At 45.9% G+C, this 18323-nt stretch overlaps 1 protein-coding gene across 7 annotated transcripts in view; it reads right to left on the bottom strand.

The window, feature by feature from the left end:
- YPEL2 (yippee like 2) overlaps positions 1-18323 on the bottom strand; it is an 80593-nt gene that overhangs the window by 27294 nt on the left and 34976 nt on the right. For all 7 annotated transcript variants that reach the window (XR_012060166.1, XM_072940232.1, XM_072940233.1 and 4 more), the window contains exons 3-4: positions 3806-3849; positions 2680-2788 (exon numbers count right to left, since the gene is read on the bottom strand). Coding sequence is in view for 6 of the 7 variants with exons in the window: in XM_072940232.1 (XP_072796333.1) it covers positions 2680-2788; positions 3806-3849 (153 nt within the window). In the remaining variant the exon portion in view is untranslated. The remainder of the gene's footprint in view (positions 1-2679; positions 2789-3805; positions 3850-18323) is intronic.

Here is an 18323-nt window from a genome sequence, read left to right as displayed (position 1 = left end):
AAGAGAAGAAAAAAGAAAGAAAAAAAAAAAGGAAAAAAATTCAACACTCCCCAAGCACAGGGCACTTGCAAAATGTCAAGCTGGCAAGGTCCCAAGTCTGCCCAGAAAGCTCAGAAGGCAGGATGAATATTATCCCCAATACCTGCCACCCCAGTTTTAATCAGCGGTGGAAGAATGGACTCAAAACTGTTTGTCTCAATTGGCCATTTAAGTTTAACAGTAAAAGACTGGTTAATGATAACAACACATTGTAAAACCTTTCAGAAGGAATGGAGACTATTCCGTGGACCATTTGTTTTTGTGGGGGGGGCAGCTTTAAGTTATTAGTTTTTAAAATCAGTATCTAATGGAAACAACTTGACCAAAAATCTGTCACAGAATTGAGACCCATTAAAATAAAGTTTAATGACAAAAAAAAAAAAAAAAAAAAAAAAACCAACTCTGTCGAAGAAGTGAATCCTTATGCCTGAAGTTAAGTAGCAAAACCAACCAACTGAGATTATCTTCTGTCTGGAATCCAGCACATCCTCAAGGAATAAGATAACTAAGAAGTTGGGAAATAAAGGGGCAGAACATTTCTGGACAATCAAAGCCAGAACTGTGGCCCCCAGATCACACAGAGGGGGCTAGTGGTCTTAGACGGGGAGCAGAATGGCCAAGGTCAGTTTCTCCCATAGGAAGCTGTAGCTGAACCTTCCTGGCATCATGAAATACAACGTCCAGGTTTTTTCGTTGTCATTCTGAACATTTCAAGGAAGACATGAAAGATGGAAACTAAAGGCAGTGCTGCTCCACTGCAGACTCTAGCTGCAGCAGTTCTTAAGATTTTTTACTTTAATCTTTTTTTAAGAGTTTCGCATTTTTGAACTTTATTTAAATGGAATCATACTTCTATGTTTGGCTTCTTTTGCTCAACATCTTTTTTCACATAGACTCGTATTTTTACAGCAGTTTTAGAGTCCTAGCAAGAAGGAGCAGAAGGCACAGAGCTTTCCCCTGTGCTCTCTGCTCCCACAAAGGCACAATCTCCTCTCCTCTCAAAGCCCTGCAGAGTGGTGCATTTGTTACAAGCAACAGACGGACACTGACGCATCGTTAGGGCTCTGCAGGGGGTTATGACTACTCCTTCAGGCCAAGCTGGCTAATGACAGGTCCCATGAGCCATCCCCCACACTGACCCTCTGCAACTGACAGGATGGGGCACTTGAGGCATTTTATGTATAAACTGCCCTCCCAGAGATAGGAAGATTCTTTCTTTCTTTCTTTTTTTGTTAAATCCCCACAATGACAGAGAGGGCAAAGAAAAGCACTGTGAAGAGATAAAAGCGGCAACAACAATGATGCAGGTTGACTTTCATTGAACCCAGACAACTCCTCTCACCCTGGCAAAGGAGTGCTCACTCTCCTAGGTACCCAGAAGATGTTAAAAATATCTGTTGAGTTAAACAATGAATGTGTAGTTGGGAAAGTCCAGCCATGACTTTATCTGACAGCAGACATTAATTCACATAATGTCTGATGATGCCTAGCACAGGGCTGGACCTATGCGAAGTGCTGGGGACACTAACTGGAGCATCAAAGAACATGCGCTCTGTAGTCAGAATGAGGCGGGAAGCCCCATAAAAAGACCGGCAGGACCCCCAAGCAAGGCCACTACTCTTGCAGGCACCATCTGGTTCCCTGGCCCAGAGGCTCTATCTCACTTTTTGCCTCTGAAATGGCTTACTTACCGCTAAAATTCTATTCGTTCCGAGCTCACTTCTGATTGGTCATTTCCTTCACTCCTGATTGGTTATTACTCTCATTTCTGATTGGTCCACTTCCCTAACTTCTGATTGGTCCATTTGTAGTACTTCATTTGCACAGAGTGCACTCCTGATTGGTTATTTCTCTCACTCCTGATTGGTCTATTTCTACAAAGCTTGTTCCTGGTTGGTCAACTTCTGTTATATTTTATTTGCCTCTGATGTTGCAAAGTGTAAAACTGGCAGCCTATAAAGGCCTGTGTAAACCTACAGACAGGGTCCAGAGTTTGGAGTGTTAACTCCTCTGAGCCTGCTGGAGTAATAAACCTGAGTTCTCCAACTCTCCGAGTGCTGCTTGGTCTCTCGCCAGGATCCAGGTTGCTGTCACAACTGAACTTCAACACCGAGCTGTAACACATTTTTCCACAAGACCCCCTAATCTGGACTCCTATCCCAGTCTGGCCATGTAATGGCTAGATAACACCGGACATACTGTCGACCTCCCTAAGCCTCCGTTTCCTCAATCATAAAACAGGGATTAAAATACCATATACCCTCTAGGGAGTCTGTGAAGAGTAAATAAAATAATGTATGCCTGGAACACAGTAAGCTGTCAGGAAATGTTATGCCCTACTATTATTATTTCTAATCAAATCGGGAAGTTTGTCTGTGTGTGTGAGTCAGGAGTGTGTCAGGAGTGTGTCAGGAGCAGTGGAAAGAATGAGTAGGAGGGGTGGACTGTCAGTGAAAAGGGAACGAGTGTGATAAACAAGAGTATGCCAGGAACTGCTCTTTGAGCTCAGTTTCCCATCTAGTCAAAGATAATCCCACAAGGCCACAGGAAGCAAGTAGAAGAAAGCATTCTTTCAGTGCAGGGCTCTTGGCTGATTCCTTCAGGGCCCCCTCTCCACCAGCCAGACTCCCCAGTACTTACGTATTTCCAGCCCAGAGTGGTTTTGCAGTTTTCACAGTAGATGTCTGCGACGGCGTGCAGTCCTGTTAGCAACACACGCTCTTCCGCAGGTCCACAGCCCACGTTAACTCTGTACCAAGGGACAGGGAGAGAGCGCAAGGGGTCAGGCACATGCTCGTCGTCAGTTGTTCAAGCTGAACTTCCAGCACAAAATTAACTGAGTACAGCTGCCCGAAGGGAAGCCAACATGAAGAGCATTGTCTCTAACTGAAACCAGTGACAACCCCCTAAAGGTAGTCACATGGAAACATCTCCACTGAGATGAATTTCAGATCTGCAAGTTCTGGTGCAACATGTCTACTAAAAATAGTCTTCATAGTTGATCCTGCAAATGCATCACAAATGCTTCTAGTCTGATGATGAGGGGACAAACAGACAACCACGCTGGTCCACAGCCACAAGCACAGGTCCTCGGAGCTTCCTGAGGACTGAGTGCGGCCAGAGGCAACAATCACGATGGCACAGTCTTGTCCTGGTCACAAGGATAATTGAGCCCCGGCTATCAAACATACTAGACTCCTTCACAGAGCACCCGCTATCTCAAGCTGAACATGCTAGATTTCCACTTTCACAATCTGTCAGGCTTGCCTTCCAGGAGCAGGCTGTAAATGATGTTCCCAGCGATGACTGAGGGCTGCGAAGGACTGTGTGTCTCCAGGAGGGGATGGGGGCTCTTCACTGGCTTCACCTCGCTAAGGCTCCCCCCAGACTCAGCCCCTCAGCAGATCCCCGTGTCTTCTGTTTGCCCTCCTTTTCTCCCTCAGTGACATCTCTTAGATCTAGTTTTGAGACGTCCGTGTTGAGGTTCAGCTTTTCCCTGTGAGACTACAGCCCTCTGATGTGCCTACCAGGGGTAGCAGATACACGATTTTTAGCCAAAGATGCTGCCAAAAAATACTCCCCAAGAATGGCTGGCTACCAATTGTGGTGAGTAATGCCCCATGGGGTTTTCTGTGTGTGTGTGTGCGCGCGTGTGTGTGTGGCAGAGAGGACAGGGTCCACTGTTTAATTGTCATTGAGTATTGTTTTTTCCCCACCCCTCAAAAATTTGAACTGAACAATGAATATACCATTCAGAGATACTCACACTGAGTTAAAGAGGTATGCTCGTCCTTGACTTCCTTGGAACGACTGAAATGCAAGAAAACAAAACAATAGTTAGAGATCCATTTTTCCCACCCATTTGGGAAACCAGCCCCAAATCACAACAGTCATGACCTTGCTGGATTGACACGGCAAAAAGGGAGCAGTGAGCCAGTTAACAGTCCAGCTGGCAGAAGGAATGGCGGGAAGAGAGGGCAGCATAAATGGATCTACAGAGCCCAGGCCAGCCCACACCTGGACTCTCTTCACCAACCCAGGTAAGAAGATATAATTAATGCACATGGGTCTTTCCTGGATCCACTTATTTTCCGCCAGCTGTGCTGGCCACAGCTTTCCTTGGGTTGGCTAAGGCATGGAAACCAGCACAGGCATCTTTGCTTGCTCAATTGGTCCAACCCTGCAGAAGACAGCAAAGAATCCCCCAGGCAAAAATAAATGAACAAGCCCACACTTTTCACTGGTCTTGCTTCTTGTAGGTCTTAAATGCCATGACAGTTACAATCTCCTAAATGGGAGCAAGAGAGCGCTCACTTGATCTCCAGATCACAGGAATGCTCGTTAATAAACAGCAAACCCATTTTAACTTCTGGCTTAAAAATGAGCTTTCTTCTGGCGGGAGGATGGCAGGGAGCAAGAGCCAGAGACGGCCATGCAGTCTGGCGTCACAACGTCTACTTCCATTAACACAGGCCCTAGTCGTGTTCTCCTCCTCTGGTTACACTGAAACGTCTGGCTGACATGAGCCAGCCATGTCCTGCATCGCTGCTGCATTTTTAATGTGGTCTGACAACTGTACCCTGAATTAAACATCCTAGTCTGCTCTGAAAAACCACTCTAAAAATAAACAAACAGACCAAGGACTCTCTCATGACCTCTGTTATTCAGAGGCTGGAGAAATCCAGGGGTGACTGGTTAACAGATGACCAAAGGGTAGGAGCGAACCGGACAGGACACAGATCACTGCACACTAGACAGTCATTGTCAGAAGCACAGGACTTTAGGGACTGGTGCCGCCAACTAGAGAGAAAGGCGAAATTCTTGACTTGTGAAAAAACTGCCTTTGGGGCAGCTGGATTCCTGGTTGCCTCCAAACATACAAATGCACCAGAAGACTTTGGTCCTAGGTGCAGCTCCAAGGAGCAAGCAGATGTCCCCCAGCTGCTGCTCAGGCCCTGGACCAGCGTCCTTTCCTTTGGGTCTTAAAACATCCCTGGGGAGCATAAGGGCTCCAGACTAGAACTGAGTATGGATGGATGTGAGTGTCTCAAAACCTGGAACCTGGAAGTCCATGCCAAGTGTTTGGATGAGACAGTGGCCCAGTAATACAGACCACAGATGTGGTCAATCTGTTAGTTCACCTCTGGGCCACACGTCACCCAAGCATGGCCAGGACAGCAAAAGCTTCATGATCTGGCCCCATCCACCCCTGCGGCCTCTTCTCTTGCTACTTTCCCACTGCGTCCTTTGCTCTAGTCAGGCTGAACCATATGCAATTCCTGGAACGTACATTTCACCAGCTTTGCCCACAATCTTCTCTCAGATGGGGAGGCTCTTCCACCTGACTGATCCTAAGCCCGGGCTCAGCCTCCTCTCTTTGGTAAGGCCTTCTCCAACCTCCCCAGGAAAAGGCATCCACTGGCACCCATGTACTGGATGCCTCTTGCTCCCAGTCTGTTCCTTTCCCTTAGCTCTTGATATACTAGATTTAAACTGTCTAGTTATTTGTCTAACTCTCTCACCACACTGTGAGCTCCCGGGAGGCATGAACCATGTCTTCTGTCTCTCTCTGAACCCCCGGGGCACATAGCATGAATGTGGCATACAGTAGGTTATTTATTAAATTATTTATTTCATGAGTCAATTGCCTCTAACTTCCTTTTTTTCTTTAAATGGCTTTACTAGTATATAACTGACATATAATAATAAACCGTGCATATTTAAAGTGTGCTATTTGATGAATCTTATTATCTGCATACCTGTGAAACCATTACCACAACCAAGATTACAGACTGTCACACCCAAAGTTTCTTCAAGCTCCTCTTAATCCAGCTTTCCCTTCCCTCCTCACCCCCCTTCCCACTCATCCACAGGCAGCCACTGCCTACTGTCACTAGAGTCTGTATTTCCTATAATTTTAAATAAATGAAGTCATAAAGTATGTAGTGTTTTTTTGGTCTGGCTTTTTTCAAGCAGCATAATTCTTTTAAGATTCATCCATGTTGTTGGATATATCAATAGTTCATTCTCTTTTTACTGCTGAGTATATTCCTGTCTATAAATTTACCACAGTTCATTTATTTTTGGCTTAATTTTACTAAGGGATTTGGACTAGTTGACCTCCAAGTTCCCTTCCAGCTCCAAACTTATATTCTCGTATAATTCCAAGGTCCTACACTATGGATAATCAAGAGTATCATTTGTCAAGACCTTCAAGTTAGAGCTTAGAAGAAGGTGGTTATGGGAAAACAAATTCTAGAAGAAAGCAGACTGGAAAAGATAAGATAATTCATAATTCATAAGATAATACGTATTACAAAAAAGATACGTTATAGACTGGAAGAAGATAAAAGACAAAAGATTTGTATCTAAAATATATAAAATGCAAATAAGAAAACAAATTCAATAATAAAACAAAAAATCTAATTTTAAAATGGGTAAAAGGTCTGAACATATGTCACCAAAGACAAACAGATGGAAAACAGGCACATGAAAAGATACTCAACATCACTAGTCATTAGGGGAATGCAAACTAAAAACATAATTGAGGTATCACTATCACTACACACCTATTAGAATGGTCAAAAAAAGTTTTTTAACTGACAAAAAAAAAATGTTGTCAAGAACGTGTAACAACTGGAACTCAGACACTGAAAAATGGCACAGCCATTTGAACAAGAGCTTGGTGGTTTCAATTACCCAACGGTGAAAACCTATGTTCTCTGTATGGGAATGTTTTCAGCAGCTTTATTCATAATCGTCCAAAACTGGAAACAAGTATCGTGAATGGTTAAGCAAATCAGTACGTCCACATAATAATGCTTTGTAACAAAAAAGGAACCGACTACTGATACAAGTAACGTCGTGGAAAAATCTGAAATGCATTAGGCTAAGATCAGTGGTTGCCAAAGGTGACGGTAAGGGGAGAGGTTTGACTCCAAGGGATAACAGGTGAGATGGAACTTTTATCTCAATTTATGTAGTGCGTAAGACTATGCATTTGTCAAAACTCAGAGGATTTTTTAATTTTAAATTTTACATACAGTAAAATTTACTCATACTGGTGAAATCCAATAAAAGTTTAAAAATCACCAGCCATCTCTAAAATTGCCTGTATCTCTGTACACTGTACTCCTGTATTTGTACAATTAGGAATTGTAAGATTTCCTGACCTATTTAAAGGTATTCCAAACAGAGTTTCAGAGAGGTCTGAAGCCTTGTCAAAAGACACTTTTATGAAAAGTTTGCAAGAACAACTGCAAAGTTCAGCAAAATCCTTTCTGTAATTGGTGGATGGGTTTGAAAATGGGGATCATGATTTTTGTAAGCTCAAAGATGCAAACGTTCCATTTGAAACTACCTTCTTTATAAGGAAGTTTTCAGCAAGAACAACTGTTAAGATGAAGCACTGAAGTGCACTCTCCTTAGGACACACCTCTGAATTACTGAATCAGAAAGTGATAAACCAAGATACGTTTTAAAAGATCATATTCAATCACATATACTTTTAATAAAATAAGATTAGAAACAAATGTACAATTGTTTTATTCTTTCTTCTAGCCTTCTACATTACATAAACTATAAATAAAAACTTCAGATACACGTTTATAGTGTGCATATTACATGGTGACAGATGTGTATCATTTATAAGTAAGCAGACATAAGGGCATATTAGGAATATATGCTCGAGCATTTTACTAATAGGAGCCTATGATCTTAAACGTTTGGAGGTCACTGCCCTGGGGGTTCCGATCTGTTTCAGGGCAGGGCCTTGGAGGACCTTCGTCTAGCCTGACACAGATTAGAATTCCTAGAGAGTCGGGTGGGGGAGGGCACACGGCAGAGAAGAGGAACGCCAGCCAGGCCCAGAGGCGCCTCGTGAGGCCACCACGGTTCCTCCAGGCCTGTTCCGCAAGAGCGTGCTGGCAGAGGCCCACACTCCGCAGAGGGTGCCGAACCCAAACAGGGCTACCTTGGTGGCAGTACCTATTCAGGTACCCCCTGAGCGACAGCATCCGTGAACGCATCTCCTCAGCCTGGCCCTCAGGACCAGCTGCACTCCCGGGGGGGCAGGACTCTGGAAGCTTTGCCACCATGGCTTCCATGCTGGGCCCCTGCCAAGCCAACATTTATGATGAGAAAAACATTCACTGAGAACAACAGGCATCTTACAAATAGACACAGACAAGAATAGCCCGGCTGGGGCGCTGTATCCTGTGGGGCCCGGCCCAGCCTGGCGCGAGCAGGCACGGCCTGGCACTCCCTCGGGTGAGGGTGGTACCGAAGGTGGGGAGACTGAGAGGAAGTGAAGGAAGCAATCAGAATGAAGCAAACAGAATTTCAGACCAGGAGATCCCAAACAGACGGTCAGACACATTTGTTTGCTGTCACTACTGCCAGGCAACAAGGCAGCTCTTCACCATGTTGTGTATCAACCAAGGCTGGTGTTCAGGACTCCAGGAAGGGTTTTCTTGTTTTTGTTTTGCTTTTTTTTAATTACACAAAACTTTTCATCTGTCCTTTAAAGGAAAGTAATAATTCCAGGCCCAGCCCTTCCAGCCAGCTCAAAGGAACGGAAAGGGCTTTGAGTTTCCTGTTTAGTAGCCAAAACCACTGATTTCTGGCCCCTTTGAAGGTCTGGAAGGCAGCATTTTTTTCTTAAAGTAGGAGGACCACTGAAAAACGAGTATTTGTTGGGGTAGGCGTCAACAGAGCAAACATGTGGGCTCCTCCTTCACTCAGACTCAAGCATGAAGTACTCCTGGCACGAAGCAGACCCTCTCAAGCCCCTGTCGCTGGGAAGGTGAATCATTAGCAACTGAGTACGTGCCCCAGGAGGTGCCCAGAGATGAGGGGAGCACCTGACTACTTGGCACTAACACCTAGGAGCTAGACGAGCCCTTTAAATCTGCGTACAAGAGAGGATCTAGCCTTGGCTCAGAAATTCAGGATAAAATCCTGGTTTTACAACTTCAACTGAATAACTACTTGACCTTGGGAGAATTATTTAGCCTCTCTCAGTTTCCGCATTTTTTTACATCTGTAGATGGAAACCATGCCTATTTCATAAGGTTTTTGGGACCAAGAAGTAACACTAGGTAAATGGAAGCGCAGAGGAAAAAGAGAGTTGGTTCCCTGTCCTCCTTCTTTGGCCTTTTCTGGAGCCTGGAGAAGACAGATGAAAAGGCTGACTCAGCGAGAAGGTAGCAGAAGTACAAAAGAGGACTGGCTGAACACCCCACCCCAACAGACCGGGCATTCTGCTGGGGAGGGTCAGGTCGGTCCTTTCTCCTTCCTCACTCTTTTCTGCATCCATGGTCAGGCCTGGTGGAGTTTGCTATTCAGGGTCAAAGTAAACCACGGGCTCCATTCCAAAGAGCTGAAACCAAAGCAAAATAATACTGGATCTTTGGATTTCACTCTCGACGAGGCACATGGAGAAAGTGGGAAGGGTGATAATGAAGAACAATGAAAACGATGAAAACTTCCATAATCAGAACCCAGGAGCAACGGAACGGTTAGCTAGGAGGAAAGAAGATTAAAGGGGATTTCTCCCATCTTCTCTGCAATAAGAACAAGAGGAAATGGACTTAGATGGAAATAAGGGAGACTTGGGTTAATTATAAGGAAAGAGTTTCCTGACTCTGTATGACTTCCATACTAGGACACAGGTCACCAGGAAAGAACAAAAGCCATTTGTAGGTGTTTATGGTCTACAGAAAGTGCTCACGTTATTGTCTAGGAACTTTTGAGATGGGGTAAAAAGCCACGTGTGCTGCCTAGAAGCAGAAGCATGGCCACCTCCCGCCCTCCTACAGTGGCTTTGAGCTTTGGCAGATCCCAAAAATCACCCTCAAATTCCCAGAACAGATGGAGGGAGGGGCAAGGAAGGGACTGGTTCTAAAGGAGGAAATGTCCGCTGTGTGGAGTCATAAAATTCCAAGGGCATGGGAGCATTTGCGATGCAAATGATGCAAGGAACTGAATGGCAAAGACAAAAGGTGGTGCAGGGCCTGGGTGCCACATTTTACGGCAGAACCGGAGAGATTCTGGGATCTAAGTCACTTAATGACCAGGCCTTTCAAATTCAGCAGATGCTGTCAGCTCTGAACAACCTGCACTCCCTCCTTGCTCTCCAAAGAGGCAGCATGGAAAACATGCCTTCTCCACAAGATAAAGAGCATGGGGCTCCTCTAATCAGACAGTCCCCATCCTCTACAGAAGAAAGCCTGACATGGAGACTGGCTTCTGGGTTACAGAGCAAAAGAGGTGGAATTAAAATGTAACAGCAGCCAGTTGTTAATAGCTGGGCCCTTTGCAGTTCAAATATAAGTTAAAACTTTTAGGGGACTGAAATAATGGAACTCAAATTTCTCTCATGCCTTTGAAAACAATTCACTATCAGCTGCTGAAGTTAAAAAGACAATGCAAGTTAATTTACCTGGGAAGAACATACCAGTTCCCTGGTATATTTCAGTCTACACTTCTGTTCCCAACGCCATCTGGACACTGGCAAATGAAAATGTCCTTACACTGCGAAGGATTTTCGTGAAGTCAGTGAGCAAAACCTACAGACTCTCAAGGCAAGTCTTCCCCTCTAATCAATTCAGGCAAAAAGGACAGAAAAGGTTTCCTTCCAAGATGAAAGCCACATGCTAGAGAGGGGGTTGCCTTTCAAATATTTTCTAACAACCAATCACTATAGTGAACCTGGAGACAATTTTTAGATGAGACTGAGGTGGTGCATTACATAAATTGGAAATTGCGAAGTAAGAGTCATGACTCACATTTATACAGGGCTCACTCTATACCAGGCAGGATTCAAACTGTTTCACATCAGCCAGGTACTTTAATCCTCTCAACAATCTGATCAGGCAAGTACTTTCATCGTTCCCATTTTACAGATGAGGAAAGTAAGGCAGATGCCCAGGGTCAAATACCAATATATGACAGAGACCCAGGTAGTCTGGCTCCAAAATCTAAGGAAGAATGAAGACAGAATGACAAAGGTGTTGTCCAAGGGCCTTCCTAAAAGAAAGAAGCCCAACAGAATTAGACTAACACTGATGTGTTCATAAGACCTCAGGATATAAAAGCACTTTCACATCCCTTAACTGATTAATCTCCAAAACAACGAGGAGGAATCTGAGGTCCAGAGCTGTTCCAGTGACTTACCCGGTTTCATATAGCTTGTTAAGTCAAGGTCAGAACTTAAGCCTACAGCTTCTGATTCCAGGTCCCAAGATTTTTCTAGAGCGTGTTCACTTGGAAAATCTGTCTCTTTGAAGAAGAAGGATGGATCAAGCTGTCAGAACTGATGAAAGTCTCTTAGGCGATTCACCTCCCTCTGCTCTGATTCCATATTTACTTAGCAACTGCCTAAATTTAATTCTCTCGCTCAAGTGGGTTTACCTTCAAGGAAGATAGCACACAGTCCAAGCTTTCAGGATTATCTGTTCCAGGGTAAATTAGTGAGTTAGAATTCTAGTCTACCAATTAGCTTCCTGGGAGTTGTGTTAGACTGAATCACATCACCAGAGCTTGGTCACTCTTGAGTGAATAGATAAAATTAAAATTGTAAACCCACAATGTTTGAGGCTGACTGAAGACCACCAAGAGAATATTTTCTACAACTGAGCCTGAAAACAGCCTTCCCCGCTGACTCCTGAATGAGTGAGTCTCATTTCACAACGGGGGGGGGGGGGGTTGGTAATTAAAAAGCAAAGAAGCCCTTTAATATTCCTTCTTTCTTTGGCACCTGGTCTTCATGGCAAAGAACGAGCAGAGAACCCAGAAGAATGCTTTGTAGAGTTTGCAGAAAGAGAAATACTTAACTAATTGCAATCTCTAGGAATCTCATGCAGTGGATTGCAGTCTGAGTGGAGTGGCAGATCTCAAGACCAAAACATACATATGACTTTATCCAGTTTTAATTTCATAGAGCATTGGAATTTGAAGGCATCCCAAGGTCAACCACTCAGCATATGGATGCATATGGTTCTTGTCCACATTTCTACCAAACCTCTGCTTAAATACTTGCAGGGATAGGGAACTCCCTACCTCCTCGGGAAGCCCGTTCTACTGCCAGCCGCCCTGACAGTACCAAAACTCCTTCCGTGAGCTGAACTCTGTCTCCTGAGAGCTCCCGGAATCCTCATCCTTACATCCTTTGGTGCCAAACAACACTTCAAGTTATAGCTTTACATCTGCTGTCTTGGCCACAGCAAGGTTTCCTTCTACAAGCTAAATTTCGCCCACTTTAGTAGATGAACGAGATTCAAGTCCCAGTTCTGGCCCTGTCTCTGCTGCATGCTGTTGGATACATTCACCTTCCTGGTGCCAGGTTCCTCCTCTGCCAGGTGGGATATAATACGCACCCTACAAAGAGCAAAGTGCCTGGCCTGTGACAGGCCCTCGAGAAGTGGCAGCACCCTTCCTTCCACCAACTCCTTCAAATTTCCTGTATGCGGCATGGCTTTACCCACACCGAGCTGACCGCTGCCTTCGTACCCTGGTTTTGCATTTCATACTCGGTGTTCCCTAAACACTTTCAACACTTTCCTCTCTTGGAAGTGCTAATCAAAGCACAAGGCCTTATTTAAACAATCGGGCTTCAGGTTGTACATACAAACTAAAGCAGGGTGATTAATGTGCTCTTCCCCATCGTGGCAGCTGTCCAGTATTATCAGCCTTTCCTCCCATGGGGGTATTAGCATACATCTACATTTAACCTCTGTGTTCATACACCCCCCCCAGGGACTAGGTTTAGGAGGAGAGTTATACGAAACAGTTATGAAGGAAGAGACATTATTACTTAAAAGGATCATAATGGGGGGCTCGAGGAAATCACAGCCAAAGAGCTCTTGTGAAAGAGACTTGAGTATGTATGTCGGAAAGATCTGAGCATTAGGTGCTTGCCAGGTTGCAAAAGCTGGGCACTGGTCTCAGTACTCCCTCTAGAAATGGAACACAAAGGGTCAGAATCAATAACCAGCCTAGCCACTCCCATCGCTGCCAGGCGAGGCCAGCTCATCTGTCTCCAACTAGCATGACGTCCTTGGGCAGATCCCTGATCCTCTGAACTGGGAGTTGCACCGTCTATGAAATGAGGGGGCTGAGTAAGGTTTCTTGCAAGGGTGAGTATCCTGAGTCCGTATTCTCTAGAGAGTAGACGCCTCGCACATTCAACCAACGTTTCTGAGTCAGAGTTAGACCTCTTCCCTTGCGCTTTTAGACTTCCTGTTGATCTGCATAGAAGGTCTTTCCTGCTCATCAGCTGACCTATTTTATCTAATTCCTCACTAAGACCTTCATCCTCAAGACAGAGACTTAAATCCCCTTCACCTATTCTCGTGCTCAACCTTCTTCCCTGGCCAACAGAACAGCCTGAGGCACACTGTGAAATATCAGGTACTTGGAAAATCATCTCCCAGGGGAAAGGTTTTTTATTCCACACTAACGCAGTCCGTGATATTAAAAAAAAAAAAAAAAGGAGAGAAGGCGAGATGTCCAGGAATATACATGTGGCTCAGAATCTTGTGATATGGTCATAAGAAGGAAGGCTGTGCCTTTATAATTATAAATCAACAAATATTTAATGAGACGCTGTGTCCCAGACCTCGCTCAGCACCAAGAATGCAGCGAGCCAGCTCTGCCCTCAGGATGCTTACGCGCCAGCAAGAGGCTCTCCTTGGAGAGGAAGAGGGTGAAGAAAACCGTGAAGGCTTCGAATATGAGTCTATCTATGTGCCCATCTCTTTTCTGGGGGAGGAAGTAATTCAATGAGAAGTCAGCAGTGGTCCCTAGATATTTGCTACATAATAAGAGAAACAACAATATCTTATAACTTCCATAGTTTGATACTACACTCAGGGTACTATCTTAAGTACTATCTGAGTTTTATAAGACAGCTGACGGGCATAGAGCCAAGCCTAGAAGCCAAATCTCAAGAAGCCTCTGTCTCTCTTTTGGGCACCTACTGTGTTTAGAAGTGTGGGTGAGCACTGACTATTGTGCACACATCCAAACACAGGGCAGTCTTATCATTCCCCTATCCACTGATTTTTCCTTATTGATGGGGGTGGAGAGGGTGTGGGATCCTTAACAGCACTGGACAGCAAATTTGAAAGCAGAACTTGTTAGTTTTTAAACAAGGACCAGCCAGTTGGATCACAGAGTGGGTGTTCCCAGGCAAATTCCAGCACTTTAAAGTTGCTCCATGAACTGAGCCCAGCCAAGACTGGCAAGCCGGCTTTTCTTTCTTTCTTTTTTTTTTTTTGCAATCAGCTCTTTGATTAGGTCTAGAGAGGGACTCAATTAGCATCATGGAAACACAGAGCAGATTTCAGAAAGGAAAGGTCAGCTGCAAGCCCTAGCGTTTGCTATCAGCCATCTGCCGAGCAGGAAGTGCCCTACTCAGATCTATTTTTAATCATCTTCCCTAGGCAAGGGCTCCTGGGAGAATGCAGAGGCCAGGCTTATTCCAAGAGAAACATTTAATTGCTACCTTTCTGTACACATTTTTAAACAGTCTCTGGATAGTCTGGATATCATTTTAAATATATTCTGGATACCAACTTACACACAGAAGCCCAGTTCTAGGGTTCTGTAACTCCGGCACCTACCTACAAGGTTATCTTTGGAAGCCATGGCTGGAGACCTCTTCTTGGGAAAATTACCTGAGACTGTTTGTAATACGGACTAACTCCACCTAACATAATGATCCCCAAAGATATTAGCTTTGGTTGCAAACATGGGGGAAGGAAGCAGTGAGACTGTGAGACTGGTAAAGCTAACTGTGCAGACTTCCTGGTCACTCTCATTTCTAAGTGCATCTATCACTTAATGAGAAAGGGATAGAAATTAAAACCAGTTCATCCTGCAGTAACTCATTTGTTGCTCAAGATACAGATTGGCTAAAGAAAGGAGAAAGGTTTCAGCTAGACTTGCAGGGACCCAGCCTGTGCTGTGGCTGGGCCATCCAGGCGCAGGAACATTTTGTTCACCGGCTTCTTCCCCCTCCCGACTTGCAGCAGCACTCGTGTCTCAATTTCTTCCAGCCCAAGGAATGAAGCATCTCTGCAAGGTCTGGACAGGGAGTTTGGCCCGGCCGTGGCAGATTATGCAAAAACAGATCCTGGCCCAGGAGCCCTTGCATTGTCCCAGCCCACACATTCAACACAGTTTCCTTGTCTCTTGACACTGAAGAAACTTTCAGCCTCCAATTTCCACCCTAAGGTAAAGCCTAAGCATATGTACAGTTGTGCCTCAGCCAAGTCAAGTTCCATTTGCCAGTAAAGGACTGGGGCCAGGCAGCTAGCCACCACCCACAGGCTTCGTCCCATTAAACACAAAACTGGGGATCTGCAGGACCCGCTGTGCCCCATGACAAAGGGACAAGGCGTGGGCTCTGGGTTCTATCCACCTGTCCACCCTCCCACTTCCCCCCTCTTAGGAGCTTATCTGTCAGCGAGCAGCCGATGGGAAAGCTAAGCTGAAAGGGCACCTTGGCTGCAGGATCTTTGCCTGAGGATGTGAAATAAGAGACTGGGTATTTGGGGCAACTTAACACCAGTAGGAGCCCAGCCAGAGGGCTAGGGAGGAAGGACTGAACAGGCAGACATGGGCTTCACAGGAGATCTTACTCCCCTGGGCTAGGAGGGTGGGGTGGGGGACCAGGGCTGGAATCCCTCCCCTCCAGTGGCATGGAACTCTGCTCTAGTGAGCTGTGACACACATGTCCCGGGGTGGGGTGGGGGGGACTGCACAGGGTCATTCCCCCTGACCCAGTTGGACCACAAATTAATTAGGGCTTCTGAGCCCTGCTGACTCTTCTTTCTCTTTCAGGGGCAAAGGGAGTTAATCAGTAAACAGCTTGAGAAAGAATAACTCTTCTGCCCCTGCTGAGTGTCACCTGTGCTCTTCCTCGGCTCCTCCCCCGGCCTGCCATGGCTGCATGTGTCAGGAAATCCACTAACCAACAAACGAAACACCCAATGAAAATCTGGAGTGCCATATTTAATCCAAGTACAAAACCCCAGGTACAGGAAGTTACCTGGTGATTTCAGAGCCAGGCAGACAGCCTGTGAAGGACCAAGAGAGGGGGCTGGCCCAGGTTCCTCTGCTAATCCAGACCGAAAAATTGGCCGTGTGGCAGAGCACCCAGGGGCATGGCTTGGGGAGGAGGCGGGGGTCACAACTGAATTCCAATTCTGGTTCTACCATTTCCTTGGCTGGGTCCCCTTGGTCTACTCAATTTGACTAAGCCTCACTCTCTTCATCTGAAATGGGAACAACAGTGCATCTTGCTCTGGGTTGGCACAAAAGATACGAGTCACATAAAAAGTGCCCAGTAAAGTGCCTGACCACACTTTGGACCTTCGGGAGTGCAAAGCACTGGGTGGTAGATAGCGGATGGTAGGGACAGCATGTACAGCTATTTTCCAAGCACTGAGGACACGTGTCCTAGAGCAGTGGCTCTCAAATATTAGTATTAGATGCATTAGAATCTCAGAGGGGAGAGGAAGGGTACTTATTAAAAACACAGATCCCTAGTAGGCCTGGGACTAGGGTGAGGCCAGCCAAAAAGCTTGAACACAAGATTTAAGGAGGCACCCGCTCTGAGGTGCTGCCTCTGCCTGCACTTGTTCGACCAAGAGTGAGCGCCTCCTTAAATCTGGCGTCCTAGGTGACTTGTCTCCCTCCTTTAGTCAGGGCTCTGATTCCCAGTCACATTCAGATCAACAGAATAGGAGTCTCTGGAGGTGGGACCTGGAGACCGGCCTTTATCCCAGCTTCTTCTGACGTACTGTCAGATTTGGGAATCACTGCTCAAGAACCCCCACATTCTAATGCCATTTTCAGTTACTCTCAGGCCCTAAAATCCATGAAGACGGCAGAAGCCACTTATTTTGACCCTTCACTTTTCCCCGTCCTAAACCTCAAAACTACAGCAGAGCCATCTGAGTCCTGCAACTCAGTTCTCCTTTCAAAGTAACAGGAAAACTCAGACGTGTGGGGTTGCAGCTGCCAGCTTACAATGACTCAGTGAGCCTTAAGAAGCCAGGAAGGTCACCTGAGGGAGTCTCTCACTCAGCAAACCAGGGAACCCAGGTCCTGAGGTACTCTGAAAGGCCCTCTTCTCAGAGTTATGGGTGTTTGGTGTTTGACAATGATTTATCTGGTTGCTGTTTAGCTGAAAGCATCACCAGGAAAGGACGGAGCCTGGTTATTAATTACAGCTACTGGCTTAATTGTCGGTGCTTATTAACTTTACACAGTATCAACATTTCTATACATACAAAGCTTGTGGATGTACGGTTCGTAGAAGCTAGAGAGAAGTTGAGTCCAATCTGAATCGAATGTTATTACTCCCTTGCTTACAGCGTACAGAATTGAGTCTAAACTCCTTAGCTGAGCTTCTGGGCCGGACATGATCCACCCCTGCTCAGCTCCTGCCTCCCCCTCACACGGTCTCTCCACCTCCTACCTGGGGGCCCGTAGGCTGGATCTCCTCTCGAATGTTTCTCTGCCTCTGCTCAGAATGGCTTCCCCTTTCCTGTTCACGTAGTAAACACACACCCTCTTTGCCCGCAGAGCATCCTGAACAATTGCCTACTCGAAGCTTGTTTTTCACTAATAATAGCTCACCTGCTTGTCTTCCCCACTAGACCACAAGCTACTTAAGACAAACATTTTGTAGTGTCCATTTCTGCATCCCTGCTGCTCCTACAGTAGTACTCAGTGTGTGCTGACTGGTCAGAGAGGGTACGTGCCTGATCCAGCGCCACACTCAACAGTTAACGGCAGAGCCAGGCCTAGAGCAAAGGTGGCTTGACTCTTCGTTTAGGGCTTTTAAAGTGGTGCCACTGGCCCACCATCCACGGGACCCCACAATGTTTTCCCATTCAAGTGATGAGACTGTATGAAACTAGGTGCCCTGCCTGGCTGGACCGCCTTGCCACCGTTAGTGGGAAGCTGCGGGGGCCGGGTGGCTCAGGCTGAAGTTTGGCCTGCGCAGTGGAAATCTTTCTGTCAACCAGACCTTGGCACTGAGCACAGTCCATCAACTCCTACACTCTCCCTACCCAGCGAAGCCCCAGGTTGATTTGGGACTCCCGAAATCACATAAACAAACCCATTTCTCCAACACCTATTTCGCAAGAGCCATTCTAATCATCTAGCAAACAGCGCACTAGGGCCAAACCGGGCCTCTCACCTGCTTTGCAAATAAAGTGTTACTGAAACACAGCCACACTCATTTGCTTATGTCTTCTCTGCGGCTG

The sequence above is a fragment of the Vicugna pacos genome, chromosome 16 (genome assembly GCF_048564905.1).
Source record: "Vicugna pacos chromosome 16, VicPac4, whole genome shotgun sequence".
NCBI classification, from domain to species: domain Eukaryota; kingdom Metazoa; phylum Chordata; class Mammalia; order Artiodactyla; family Camelidae; genus Vicugna; species Vicugna pacos.
Note: the sequence above shows the minus strand (reverse complement) of the source record. Positions and strands in the feature narration are given on the sequence as shown.